This window comes from Rana temporaria, chromosome 2 (genome assembly GCF_905171775.1).
Source record: "Rana temporaria chromosome 2, aRanTem1.1, whole genome shotgun sequence".
Classification (NCBI taxonomy): domain Eukaryota; kingdom Metazoa; phylum Chordata; class Amphibia; order Anura; family Ranidae; genus Rana; species Rana temporaria.
Genome location: NC_053490.1, coordinates 231578113 through 231593058, shown reverse-complemented (window position 1 = coordinate 231593058; position 14946 = coordinate 231578113). Strand labels below are relative to the sequence as shown.

General features: G+C 47.0%; 1 protein-coding gene across 2 annotated transcripts in view; it reads right to left on the bottom strand.

The window, feature by feature from the left end:
- Positions 1 to 9068, bottom strand: part of CEP97 (centrosomal protein 97) — a 37706-nt gene extending 28638 nt beyond the window's left edge. The window contains exons 1-3 of one of the 2 annotated variants that reach the window (XM_040336618.1): positions 8905 to 9068; positions 4657 to 4799; positions 646 to 804 (exon numbers count right to left, since the gene is read on the bottom strand). In XM_040336618.1, coding sequence (XP_040192552.1) covers positions 646 to 804; positions 4657 to 4799; positions 8905 to 8965 — 363 coding nt within the window. In that variant the 5' untranslated portion in view covers positions 8966 to 9068. The remainder of the gene's footprint in view (positions 1 to 645; positions 805 to 4656; positions 4800 to 8904) is intronic. The other variant, XM_040336619.1, reaches the window with a different exon arrangement.
- Positions 9069 to 14946: the final 5878 nt, after the last annotated feature.

Below are 14946 nucleotides of genomic sequence, written 5' to 3'. Positions count from 1 at the left end.
GACGATGTAAGTCACTTACACCTGTCGGATCTTAGGGAGATCTATGCGGAACCTGATTCTATGAATCAGGCGCATAGATACGACGGACGGAACTCAGAGATACGACGGCGTATCAGGAGATACGCCGTCGTATCTCTATCTGAATCCGGGCCACCGATCGGTCAGTTCTTCCCCTCTAAGCAGAGAGCTGCGACTTTTAGTCAGGGGCCCTCTGCTCTCCCCTCCAGCGCTTGGATGTGGAGGAGGCGGGAAAGGCTGGTTCAGGCTTTTAGCGGATCGCTGAGAGGCTGAGCCAGGTGCTGGTCCAGGCACCTGGGTGGATCCTGACTACATAGGTTGGGATCTTTTCTGAGCCAGGATCAGCTGAGTGATGTCAGCTGACAGTGGGCTTTAGCCTGCTGTTGGCTGAAAATGGGTTACAGGAGTGCAGAATGAACTGCACTCCTGTTATCCACAGTAGTAGTATGGCCTAAAAAGTTTTGGCTATACTCCTCCTTTAAGATAAACCATTTTGGACAATAATTTGCCTATATATGAGCATATTGATGCTATAAGCTTTAGGGATCTTTAAAGGAAATTGAATAATATGTTGATAAATCATCAACACTTCATGTGTTTGTGGCTATAAAAAAAAAAAAAAATTACCTTTAAATTGTTCCCCGCAAGGTTAAGCCACGCCAAGTGCACCAAGTTTTTCAGCCCTTCTACATATCCAATGCTGTTATGAGGCAGATTCAGAACTCGAAGATGGATTAATTTTGAAACACCCATCATCCGAACAAGGCGATTGTTGGCCACAGACAACTAATAAGAGACAAAGACATAGCAAACACTGATAAATACTTATAAACACAAAATAGCAATATAATGACATTTACAGAACAAACTGTTACGTAATGGAAACCAATGTGGCTTGCTACCACAATAGTATACCCATTCTCTTTTTTTCACCAGAACCATACCAGACAGTCTTTAGTGTAAGGGAATCGGATAAAGATTATGTAAAAACGATACCTATCCCATATGCCACAACTTGCTTAATTAAGATACCTCCTTGGCCACATCACACAGAAAAGCAAATAGCCATTGCATTTTGTGCTGTAGTGAGAGGAGCCAGAAAGGGAACTAAGAGGTTAGTATCCCATCAGGTCTGCCTTACTGTTGATTGACAATGCATGGCATTGGGCACATCTGTAGCCGCTATTCAGTCCAATAACAGCTTTCAAATCCATTCACTGCTATATACAAGTTAGGAAGACTTGATGGGGAAGTAGTCTCTCAGTTTCCTATCAGGTGGTGCAGCCATGGAGACTAGTTCCTCCATTATGTTCGCCTCCTCTGTGACTCACATTGCCATATTGGGGTAACAAAAATGACCAGTATTCCTAGCCCAGGCCTGGGGGAATCTCCCAGCCAACAACTGAATGAGGCTGGAGATATAGCCCTCAGCAGGAAGCAGCCAGATTCAATATAGCTCCCCAGTACCGCTCTGTCACACTTTGAGCACTGATTTACCTCTGTACACCAGCTCAGAGCTGGTCGGATTTACCACTAGTTTCCTAATCTGCAAACTGGAGGTAATTCTTTAGGAATCTGTCACTGCCATCGTGGCAGGTTCTTAAAATAGTAGTAGTTAGAACTACCCAAATTGGTGCACCTGTTGGTAAGGTTACAAAAAAACAGCGAAAAATTCCTGAATTAGGTGCAGGTAGTTCATAGGGAAACAAAATAGCAGTAAATACCTTTACAATGGTATTAAACCCAAACCAAACATCTACTATATTGCAGCTTGCCAATTCTTAGATGCGATGGCTGCATTACACACCATAGAATCCATCCGCTGAAAAATCTCAGCGGATCGGTTTCAGCGGATAGATTCTATGGTGTGTACATTCCTGCGGATATTTATCGGCGGAAATTTCCCGATTCCAGCAGATAAAAATTTGTAGACATGTCTACAAATCTATCCGCTTGATCCGCTGGTCTGTACAGACTCACCGGATCAATCCGTCCGAAGGGATCCCCCGCATGCGTCGTAATGATTCGACGCATGCGAGGAATTCCTTATATGACAGCGTCGCGCTCGTCGCCGCGTCATCATCGCGGCGACGGCGCGACACGTCATCGCGAGGGGATTTCGGCGCGGATTTCGATCCTATGGTGAGTACACTCCATCGGATCCAAATCCGCTGAAATCCTCAAGAGGATTTATCCGCGGAAACGGTCCGCTGGACCGTATCCGCGGATAAATCCTCTCGTGTGTACTAGGCCTTAGTGTTCTTTAAGTTTTCTTTTCTTTATTTTCACCTAATAATCTGGCCAGTAGGTCTGCTGTTTTTCAAAAGAACAAGCTGTCCTGCAGAAGAAGCAGTTTCAGGCTTGGGACAAACCGTTCACTACTGACAGGGGATCTTACGATGGTCAGCTTTTAATATTTAAGTAAAACCTAAATCCCAAAAGAATCATAATGGTTTGCTGTAACTGCTTATAAAGTGTTAGATGGAGTTCAGCTTCAATTTGTTAGTGTATCTTAATCTGCTGGTACATACTAGGGTTGTCACGATACCACTTTTTTAGGACCGAGTACAAGTACCGATACTTTTTTCCATGTACTCGTCGATACCGATTCTTTTTTTTAAATGTGTCCCCAAATGCAGCCATGTGTCCCCAAAAAGAAAGCCAAGCCCTCTCCCCCAGCTGTCTAGTTGATCAGCGCGGGGAACATTACAGCTTTCATTTGAATAGCTGTGTGTTCCGCGCCTCGTCATATATAGCCCCTCCCCCTTGTCCGGGCACTTTGATAGACAGATCACCCATCCAATCCTGGGATGGGTGATCTGTCTATCAAAGTGCCCGGACAAGAGGGAGGGGCTATATATGACAAGGCGTGGCGGGGAACACACAGCTATTCAAATGAAAGCTGTAATGTTCCCCGCGCTGATCAACTAGACGGCGGCCGGGGGGGAGGGCTTGACTTTCTCTTTGGGAACTAGACAGCGGCAGCAGCTCTCTCCGGCCGCTCTCCGCCCCCTCTCCACCCGCTCTCCGAAAAAAAAAAATATCGGTGAATCTTCGGGAGCATTTGCGCGAGTACAAGTACTCGCGCAAATGCTCAGTATCGGTACAACCCTAGTACATACAACAACATGTCAAACCCCCCAATACTGCTGCCCAAAGCACCAGGGGAAAACAGAGAGAAAAAAAAATTCAGCCACAACATGGACCGATTGCAAAGCTGCAAACGATTACATTTTTTGATTTACTGTTGCTCAGGGGCTCTGGGCTTCAGCAAAATGGCGGATCTGCAAGAATCTGAAGAACATACCATCGGGGAGCATGAATTTGCTACGAAGGGCATGGAAGGTCTTCAGTCCTTCATCAGAGAGTAATTGGTGTAAATAGTAGATCCCTCATGCCCCAGATCTCCATGTTGGGAATCTGTAGGAATTCAGATGTGCCATATGGGAGTGAAATTGTTATATTGAGGTATCCCAAGTTTAACCATAGCTAGGTCCCAGATGCACCTATAGTGGTATAATAGGGTCTTGCCATCTCCCTCTGAACCCACTGCACAGGTAGGATCTGAGGTCCGTTGCGCCAATTGTGGGCACAGAAGAATACAGAACCGATCCCTGTCTGTTTTCTCTATGTGATACAGTTGAGATAGCTGTGAGGCAATGTAACAGATTAAAATCTGGAAGGGCAGTGCCCCCAACATCACTGGAATTCTAAAGTGTCCGCCATGCCAGGTTGTGTCTATTGGGTCCCCAAACAAATGGCTTGAGGAGAGCCTTGAGGGATTTAAAGGATACATAAATCAGGGTAGCCCATGAAATGTATAGTATTTTAGGTAATAATACCATTTTTATAAGGTTAATATGCCCCCTTACTTCAAGGGGTAGGCGGGTCCAGGTTTGTATTTTAGATTTAACAAGGGCAAAGAGGGGCTCTATGTTGAGAGATATGTAATCGGCTGTGGACCGAGACAGTCGCAAATATTTAATATGGCTTGCTCGTTGTAGTGGGAGTTGGGCTTGTATCCTGGATGGAGGAAAACTACCAATAGGTAGGATTTGGGATTTTTCCCAATTAATCTATAAATGTTTTAAAACCCATCTGAACTTTCAGCTAAATACATTCCAGGTACATTAAAACAAAAGTGTGTGAAGTCTTACAGTTTGTTTTCTTTACAAAGCAGCCACAGCCTGAGTAGAAAAAGAAAAATGGTTCCCTGGCAGCATGCTATAGAACAGGGAAATGCAATTAGCGGACCTCCAGCTGTTGCAGAACTACAAGTCCCATGACGCATTGCAAGACTCTGACAGCCACAAGCATGACACCCAGAGGCAGAGGCATGTTGAGACTTGTAGTTTTACAACAGCTGGAGGTCCGCTAATTGCATATCCATGCTATAGAAGGACTCTTGCTCACTGGGTGGAAGCAGCGGTCTCTCAGAGAGCAAGAGTCCTTCGCTTCAGCAAGTTGGCAGGAACAGACTTTTCTACTCTGTGGCTGCTTTCTAAAGAATACAAACTGTAGGAATCATTTTGTCTGGATGCACATAGAAGGTATGTAGCGGATTTGAATTGAAATAATTACATTTAGACTATTGGCTGCACATGAACCCTGTAGTTCTTAGAATGACATTTTATTTACCTGGGTTAGGTTTTTGCATTTTTCCAAGTGTTCCAATTTGATTATCTGGTTCTTGTCTAAAATCAACGTTTGCGTGTCGGCTCCACAGGGTAATATGGCGGTCAGTTTCTGAAGACCCTGTCCTGTGAGATCCACTGCTGTAACTGAAGAAAAAAAAGTAGTAGTACACAGGTAAACATTTCTGCTGGGATAGGCTGGACATCAACAACCTGCGAAAATTATTTTCCTACAACTAAATATGCCCTCCAAAACAGTGCTAAAAAAAAAAAAAAAAAAAAAAAAGTCTACACATTGTAAGTGTCTAAAGGTATTAGTACACATGCAGATTAACAGCAAAGTAGAATTGCATTTTTCTGGACACGTTCAAAAATCTAAAAAGTCTGGATTTCTAAACTGAGCATTTCTCACAAAATCACAAAGACCTACATGCAAATATACAAGAGAATCACAAATGTAAGAACCTGGATCAATCCTAGTTTCAAGTCAGAGAAACATGCAGAATGACCCTGTTAGTAGGAGACTGAACTATGCTACCTGAGCTTTAAGTTACAAGATCATTAGGCGCTGCCTCCTATTCCAACACCTCCATGATCTGGTTCCATTGCTTCGCTCTCTCTTCCCACCAACACAGTCCAGGGAGCCCTCACAGTAGTCATTCTCCCTGTCCACTCCCTTCTTGGGTGTTCACACTTTCACATCGGGTTCTGCTGCCCCCTCTATTCCTTGTCCCACACCCCACATTTGGTTTTACTGACACCTCTTTTCCAATTTCCCCCTCAAATCTGGTTCCATTGCCTTTTCCTCTGCATATGGTTCTGCTGTCTCTAAGGATTAAGCACAAGGTGTTTGTGTGAAACGCGTCTACGTGACCTCGTGTTGGTGTCTTTGGTGTTATCACTTTGAACAATAAAGGGCATTGAATTCCTGGATGTGCAGCCATTTCTTTTCTTATATGGTTCTGCTGTCTCTGCTGTTCACTTTCTTCCCACTTCTGGTTTCACTGCCTTCTTTACTTCCTTCCCCCCCACATTTGGTCCCTCTACTTCTGGCTCAGCTGCTTACTTCCTCTCACTTCTGGTTCTGCCAGCTATGCTACTCCCCACCCCCCTACTTCTGGTTCTGTTGCCTTTGCTATTCCTGTTTGTCTCCATTTCTGGTTTCAAGTCACTTTCAACGCCTTCACTATCCCCTCCTCTCCTGGTTCCACGGCCTCCGCTATTCCCTCCCCTTCTCTCCTGGTTCCACGGCCTCCACTATTCCCTCCCCTCCTCTCCTGGTTCCACGGCCTCCGCTATTCCCTCTCCTGGTTCCACGGCCTCCGCTATTCCCTCCCCTCCTCTCCTGGTTCCACGGCCTCCGCTATTCCCTCCCCTCCTGGTTCCACGGCCTCCGCTATTCCCTCCCCTCCTCTTCTGGTTCCACGGCCTCCACTATTCCCTCCCCTCCTGGTTCCACGGCCTCCGCTATTCCCTCTCCTGGTTCCACGGCCTCCGCTATTCCCTCCCCTCCTCTCCTGGTTCCACGGCCTCCGCTATTCCCTCCCCTCCTGGTTCCACGGCCTCCGCTATTCCCTCCCCTCCTCTCCTGGTTCCACGGCCTCCGCTATTCCCTCTCCTGGTTCCACGGCCTCCGCTATTCCCTCCCCTCCTCTTCTGGTTCCACGGCCTCCGCTATTCCCTCTCCTGGTTCCACGGCCTCCGCTATTCCCTCCCCTCCTCTCCTGGTTCCACGGCCTCCGCTATTCCCTCCCCTCTTCTGGTTCCACGGCCTCCGCTATTCCCTCCCCTCCTCTCCTGGTTCCACAGCCTCCGCTATTCCCTCCCCTCCTCTCCTGGTTCCACGGCCTCCGCTATTCCCTCTCCTGGTTCCACGGCCTCCGCTATTCCCTCCCCTACTCTCCTGGTTCCACGGCCTCCGCTATTCCCTCCCCTCCTCTTCTGGTTCCACGGCCTCCGCTATTCCCTCCCCTCCTCTTCTGGTTCCACGGCCTCCACTATTCCCTCCCCTCCTCTCCTGGTTCCACGGCCTCCGCTATTCCCTCTCCTGGTTCCACGGCCTCCGCTATTCCCTCCCCTCCTCTCCTGGTTCCACGGCCTCCGCTATTCCCTCCCCTCCTCTCCTGGTTCCACGGCCTCCGCTATTCCCTCCCCTCCTCTCCTGGTTCCACGGCCTCTGCTATTCCCTCTCCTGGTTCCACGGCCTCCGCTATTCCCTCCCCTCCTCTTCTGGTTCCACGGCCTCCGCTATTCCCTCTCCTGGTTCCACGGCCTCCGCTATTCCCTCTCCTGGTTCCACGGCCTCCGCTATTCCCTCCCCTCCTCTCCTGGTTCCACGGCCTCCGCTATTCCCTCCCCTCTTCTGGTTCCACAGCCTCCGCTATTCCCTCCCCTCCTCTCCTGGTTCCACAGCCTCCGCTATTCCCTCCCCTCCTCTCCTGGTTCCACGGCCTCCGCTATTCCCTCTCCTGGTTCCACGGCCTCCGCTATTCCCTCCCCTCCTCTTCTGGTTCCACGGCCTCTGCTATTCCCTCTCCTGGTTCCACGGCCTCCGCTATTCCCTCCCCTCCTCTCCTGGTTCCACGACCTCCACTATTCCCTCTCCTGGTTCCACGGCCTCCGCTATTCCCTCCCCTCCTCTTCTGGTTCCACGGCCTCCGCTATTCCCTCTCCTGGTTCCACGGCCTCCGCTATTCCCTCTCCTGGTTCCACGGCCTCCGCTATTCCCTCCCCTCCTCTCCTGGTTCCACGGCCTCCGCTATTCCCTCCCCTCTTCTGGTTCCACGGCCTCCGCTATTCCCTCCCCTCCTCTCCTGGTTCCACGGCCTCCGCTATTCCCTCCCCTCCTCTCCTGGTTCCACGGCCTCCGCTATTCCCTCCCCTCTTCTGGTTCCACGGCCTCCGCTATTCCCTCCCCTCCTCTCCTGGTTCCACAGCCTCCGCTATTCCCTTCCCATCCTCTCCTGGTTCCACGGCCTCCGCTATTCCCTCTCCTGGTTCCACGGCCTCCGCTATTCCCTCCCCTCCTCTTCTGGTTCCACGGCCTCCGCTATTCCCTTCCCTCCTCTTCTGGTTCCACGGCCTCTCGTTTTCTATTCCCCCCCCCCCCAGATTTGGTCACGCTGACTTCACCCCCCCCCATATGTAGTTCTGCTGCCTCCTCTGTTCCCTTCACCCCCCACATCTATTACTGCTGCCTCCCCCTTATACACCACCAATTCCTGCCCTATCCCCTAGCATGTACCATTGTCATATAGCCAGCAAAAATGGGTAGTGTTATTAAAATAAAATCACAAGGTGTTTTTATTTCCCCCAAAAAAGGTGACAATGCCCCACAGCCCACCTCTTTGTTTACATAAACAGTGGGGCAGGAATGACCCATCCTGCAGCTCACTGGAGGGGGAAAAAAAGAGTTTGGGTAGAGATGAGTTCAGAAGAGGCCAGAGCACGTCTCTACCTCTGTGACACCAGAGTGTGCACATCATGTCAGTCACAAGATATACAAGTATAATGCGGGGGGGGGGGGCAATAATGACATCACAGGAAATATTCATGTTATGTTTCACAGTCAAGACTACAGGACAGAGGGAAATATGAACATAGAAAGTGACGGGAATGTTGTGACAGACAAGTGGTCTTGCCATAAAATGATCATGGGCTGTCAATCCTACAGACATCATTGTTAGTCAATGTGTTCCTCTGCCCATGGGTTGATGTCCTGGCCCTGGTTCTGCTCATGGTTCTGGCCCTGCTCATGGGTCTGGTTAGTACACTGTTTATTACACCAATCTGGCCTGTCCCACTGATCACACTACATAATGATCATGTGCTTTTCATCAGGGACACAAGATCCAAATATTCTCTTAACCAGGGCCATTTCGGTGCTTGTTATTAAAGTAATACAAGCAGCTGTGTAATCTGCAGCATTCCCGATCACCAGAGATTTCCCTGGTAAGCATTCTTCTTCTATATATAAGGCTGTTTTCATAAACATACTTAGCCGCCCTCTTCATATGACAGTTAACCGTCAGTAGGGACCGCGCAAAGAACGCCGGGATATGTAGTGCCCTCACCCAACCCACACACAGTATTCCCAGTCATACACAACTACAACTCCCAGGAACACTCGCGGCAGCCCTGAGCCCGCTATCGTCCGTAAAGAAAAACATTACAGATGACAAAGTAACAGTCCTCATATGAACCCCGCCATTTGTAACCCCATAAGCAGCATGTCTGAGAAAGCTGCTCTCACCGTTCTTTTCTGCTCCACCTGAGGACTCCACCGGAGCCGATATCACCTCCTCCCCAGCCATGTCTACCACCGCTTCTCGGCACCTGGGCAACCGAATATCCGACGTCACTTCCGACAACACAAACGGCTCATGCGTTCTGTGCTAACAAACCCACTCATGCCATCTTGTGGTGCCTTAGGGGAGTTACAGCTGGTGTAGGCTGCTGAATCCTGATAGGACTTGCACCTTTCTGCAAGGCATCAACCACTTGACCTCCGCAAGATTTACCCCCCTTCCTGACCAAGCCATTTTCTGCAATACACACTGCTTTACTTTAACTATTACGCGGTCGTGTGACGCTGTACCCAAATTAAATTTATGTCCTTTTTTTCCCATTAAAGCGGGTCTCCGCCGGAAAAAAAATATTTAAATCCAGCAGCTACAAATACTGCAGCTGCTGACTTTTAATATTAGGACACTTACCTGTCCTGGAGTCCAGTGCCGCCAGAAGCAGAGGACGAGCGATCCGACGTCCTGCCCGCAGACTGTGTGACCAGAAGTGGGTGCAAATACCTGTCTTTAGACAGGTATCTGCACCCCCCTCCCCCCTGAAAGGTGTCAAATGTGACACCGGAGGGGGGAGGGGGGTTCCGATGAGCGGAAGTTCCACTTTATGGTGGAGCTCCGCTTTAATAGAGCTTTCTTTTGGTGGTATTTATCACATACACACACTGAAAATGTACTGGAGAGGTGGGGCAGCTATAATCTTGGGATTTTTTAAAAAAAAAAACACAGATTTTTACATACTGTCCCTGGTTTTACTGAGGCTGGCAACCCTGATGGGGCCCCCTAGTGGTATGGGGCCCTCGGGCAGTGCAAGAGTGCCCAAATGGTCAGTCTGCCCCTGCACCCACCCATCCACCAGACTGTCTGGAGACTGCACTGTCCACTGTTAACCCTTTCCTGTGAACACCAGAAGTTCAGGGAAGCAGTACTGGGTGAGCAGGAGCCAGCAGCATTGAAAGCTATAATCTGCAAGTGCTGGGGTTAATAAAAGTAACAAATAGTTTACTAGGAAATTTATATTTTTTGTACTCGGTGTGTTAAATTTAAAAGCGCTGTGGGTTTTATACTACTTTAAAGAGGAAGTAAAGTTAATAAGTAAAAAAAAAATTGAGCGGGCAGGCGTTTTATTGTAGGAGAGACATGCTATTTCTCTTCTGCAGGCAAACAAACTTACTCCCCAGTTTGCTATTTTCTTTAGGATGTACACTGAGCTGTGCATGCATGGGAGGCATTTCATTTCCTGCCAGCAAATAAATATGACCAAAGATCCCACAGATGTGTTGCCTTAGTTAGGCTGGATTCACTCCTTTGCACTATTGATAAGTTTTCTACTGAAATCAATGAAAATGCTTCAAAATTCATGTCAATGGATGTTTTAAGTGCATAGATGTGCATTATGCCTTTGGCCCTCAATGCTGACATCATAGGTGTGCACAGCCTAAAAGCTCAAACACACATGCATGTGTATATATACTGACAAGCGAGTGTCAGTAGGGTAGAGATTGGTGTCAGTAGTTTTCATTTTTATTTTTTTCTACAACTTTATTATATCCCTTCTTTTTAAACATTTTTTAGGAGCCCCGTTAGGGGGCTTTGCTGAAATAATAGGGGGGATGTGTGCCACACAGGGTGATTATGTTGTGCCAAGGCATTCCTGGCACACCTATGGCTGACATGGGATGAAGGGTGATTAAAAGGCTTGGAACTTTTTGAAAGCTTTGTATATATTTGTTGTACAGTGTACATATTGCTGAAGCAAGTGTGAACGCCATAACATATAGCCACCATATCTGAGCATGAGTTCTGCACCAACCATTTAAAATGTTTATTTTCCAGCTTAAAGCAACTGTCAAGGATGATGCATGCATGTGCGCATGGTTCCTGAAAGCCCTTTTCATGTCCGTTTAGCAGGTGCACACACACAGGTTTGTGCACGTGTGCATTGGCGCCAGGCAGGATATGTAAGCTACACTAGTGCCTTGCGTCAGTGCTGTTTGGTCCAACGTTCCTGAAGCATCGCATCTGTTTATCTATTCCTGTATTGCTCACCCGTTGCCAACCTGATCTGCTCCTGGCTTTGCCTGAATTCTGCCTGCACTGACCCCTGGAATACGCTTCTGCCTTATCCTTCTGCTCATCTGCCTTGTTGTTACCGACCCCCAGCCTGACTTCTGACTATTCTTCTGCCTACCACCTGTTTCTGATCTACCTGCTAGTTGGTTACCTGGACTGTCTGACCTTGCCTTGGCTCTTCTTCCTGCGCCTGATCCAGCCGTGCTGTGCCCATCTTCATTTCCTGCTCTTCTGCCAGCTAGTTGCCCCTGTGTATCCCGATGCACATCAGAATTCTCCAGCAGAAGTCCTGTTACTCTACTAGAGTTGCAAGAGGTCAACCATGCACCTGCATGATCACCAGATACGTTAGAGCAGTGATGGCGAACATTGGCACCCCAGATGTTTTGGAACCACATTTCCCATGATGCTCATGCACTCTGCAGTGTAGTCAAGCATCATGGGAAACATAGTTCGAAAACATCTGGGGTGCCAAGGTTCGCCATCACTGCGTTAGAGCAACTCTGCCACTATTCAAAAAAAGTTTAAAAATAATCTAACTGGATTTGACTGGCAGAAGCAGGAGCCAATGGCCCCTGTCGCAGCCAAGTCTCCTGTGAAAGGAGAGCTGCTGCAGACAGGCATAGTGATGGAGATCAGGCTCAGGTAAGTGTTTAGGGGTTAGGGAGAGCCACAAATACATGAAGGTTTTTAGTATAACTAAAAGACAAAACTTTTTTGTTGTTTTTTGGACAGAGTGGAGAGGGATTAGAGCCCCTGACAGTTTTTATTGTGCCCCTGCTAAGGAGATTCACCCTCTCTATTTGTCCTGTTTACCGTTATCATTGAAAGTAAAAAGTAAACCCCAATTGAAAAAAGTGAAAAAAAATAGGACCCGTTTTAAATTTTTCTTATGGTTAAAAAACCGATCGTCTGTGGGGAAATCCATCGGTCAAAAATCCACGCATGCTCAGAATCAAGTCGACGCATGCTCGGAAGCATTGAACTTAATTTTTCTCAGCACGTCGTAGTGTTTTACGTGTTGGACACGATCGGATTTTAAACCTATGGGGCCATATTCTCGTAGTTTGGCGTAACTTTGTGCGGGCGTAAGGTAACCTATTTACGTTATGCCTCCGCAACTTAGACGGGCAAGTGCTGTATTCTCAAAGCACTTGCTCCGTAGATTGCGGCGGCGTATCGTAAATAGGCCAGCGTTAGCCCGCCTAATTCAAATTTGGAACAGGGGGGCGTGTTTTATGTAAATGTTCTGTGACCCAGTGTGCATTGCTCCTAATACGCCGCAAGGACGTATTGGTTTTGACATGAACGTAAATTACGTCCAGCCCCATTCACAGACGAGTTACGCAAACAACGTAAAATTTGCAAATTCCGTCGCGGGAACGACGGCCATACTTAACATTGGTACGCCGCAAATACGCCACCATATAGCAGGGGTAACTTTATGCCGGGAAAAGCCTAACGTAATCGGCGTATCTGTACTGCGTCGGCCGGGCGTACGTTCATGAATTCGCGTATCTAGCTGATTTACATATTTCTAGGTGTAAATCAGCGTACACGCCCCTAGCGGCCAGCGTAAATATGCAGTTACGATCCGACGGCGTAAGAGACTTAAGCCGGTCGGATCTAATAGAAATCTATGCGTAACTGATTCTAAGAATCAGGCGCATATATACGACCGGCCAGACTCAGAGATACGACGGCGTATCTGGAAATACGCCGTCGTTTGAGAATCTGGCCCATGGTGTGTAGGCAAGACTGATGAAAGTCAGCTTCATCGGATATCCGATGAAAAAAATCCATCGGATTAGATTCCATCAGATATCCAATCGTGTGTACAGGGCTTTACTCTATCCAAAATGAAAAAAAAAAAAAAGTTTTCCCATAGTTCTACTTTAAATCGGAATTCCACCCTCAGCAGCTACAAAATGGACACTCATCTGTCCCACGGTCCAGCAATCCGGGTGTACGAAGCCCCGCTCCTCTCCGCGGCGCCGGCATTCTGACTGTGGGCGCCTGGCTGTGGCTTCACAGCCAGGCACGCAGTGCGCATGCGTGAGCCACGCGCGCTGTTATTGGCTGGGCAATCTTCTGGAGCCTGTGACGTGTCCCAGAAGATTGCAGGGAGAGGTGATCTTCCTTTCAGCACTGTGGAGCCCCAGGAGGAAGTGGGAGCTGGATGACTATAAAAAGAGGGTATGTCAGGAGGTCACCGTCACTTAAAGAAGTTCAATTTTTGGGTGGAACTCCATTTTAATGGAGAGAATGCATTAACTACTTCCAGCCCAGGACAATTCTGTCATTTCTCTCCTGCATGTAAAAATCATCCTTATTTTGCTGGAAAAATTACTTAGAACCCCCAAACATTATATATATTTTTTTATATCACGCAAAATTTGCGCAGCGATTTTGTTTGAAAAAGATACACTTTAATACATTTTAATGCAAAAAAACAAAACAAAATCTATAACCCCTCTTTTTTTTGTTAAATTATAATAGATGATGTTACATCGATTAAATAGATACCGAACATGTCGTGCTTTAAAATTGCACACACATTTTTTACAGGTTACTAGTTTAGAGTTACAGATGAGGTCTAGAGCTAGAATTATTGCTCTCACTAGAACGGTTGCGGTAATAACGCACCTGTGGTGCGTCCTATAGTCGGAAAGTGGTTATAGTAAAACAAAAATGTTTTGCCTTTAGAACCACTTTAAATGTAGTGTAGCTTGGGTCCAGGGACAGGAAAAAACTGGCAAGCTTCTTCACCGGTCCGGGGATTTGAAGTCCCAGCGGCTTAATCTCCTATGCTTCACTAACGATCCGTAAACACTATAGCTCACTACCATTGAACAGAAAGGTGGCGGAATGACAAGTGGTAGCACCTCCTGAAAGTAACATGCTGCTTAATTTCTAACACAACCAGGGCTTTTGCACATGTTCTCTGCACTGTGTGATAACCATTGTAATATTCATGGCAGACTGAGGCACAATTAAGAGGATGTTCCCATCAGGGCTTCCCTTCCTCCAAGAAGTAGTTCATCCAGTACTACCACATTTTAGGTTTATTCCGAGAAGATGTAATGCCATATTTTAATAGTACGTCTGAGAAGTGAGCCTTAAAGCCTGCGTTACCCCAACATTTCATATTCCCGATATGTGCCTGCTGCACTATGTACTTGTATCAGCAAAGTATCCTGTTCTCTTTGAATTGCTTCCTTTGTGTGAAATTTCGGGCATTTCTGCTAGTTCCTCCGATTTCCTATGAAAAACTGACCACACCAAGCAGGAGAGCTCAGCTCAGTCAGTTCTCTAGCTGTGCTGGTAACTCAGCCTGCTCACCTCCAGTGATCAGACTTGTCCTAACATACCCCACCTATACAGCCTGTCACTGGGAAGCTCAGTGTGCTGATGCTTCTTCTCCCCCAGCTTTATGCAGATGAGAACAGAGGGAATGTGATCACTTATTATAAAAAAAAAAAAAAAGAGAAAAATTATGTATACAAAAATGTTTTGCCTTTCATTTCTATTTTAAACGAAATGGGTTGTTTTACAGGGTGATCGTTTATAATCACTTTAAGCATTTGAGATATACAAATGTAAGTATGACCACAGCTGTCAAATAGTACTTTTGTATTTCACTCTGGGCAACTTACTGGCCCCGTTATATAAATAGAACATGCAGCACTTTGGTAGAGCGGCATTTCAGGGCACGTGAAGAAATGAACTCACAAAAGTAGATACATTACTTGTTTTTGCCTATTAGTGCATGTGCACCATAGACACACCCTAGTAAATTGTTCCCACAGTTTTTATCTGTTCACCATCTGATAAAGAGTGGCTTAATACTCTCTATAAAATGTAAGTTAATGAACACATTATTGAAAACCTGATGGGTTAAATAGACCAGTCTGGCTTTAAAC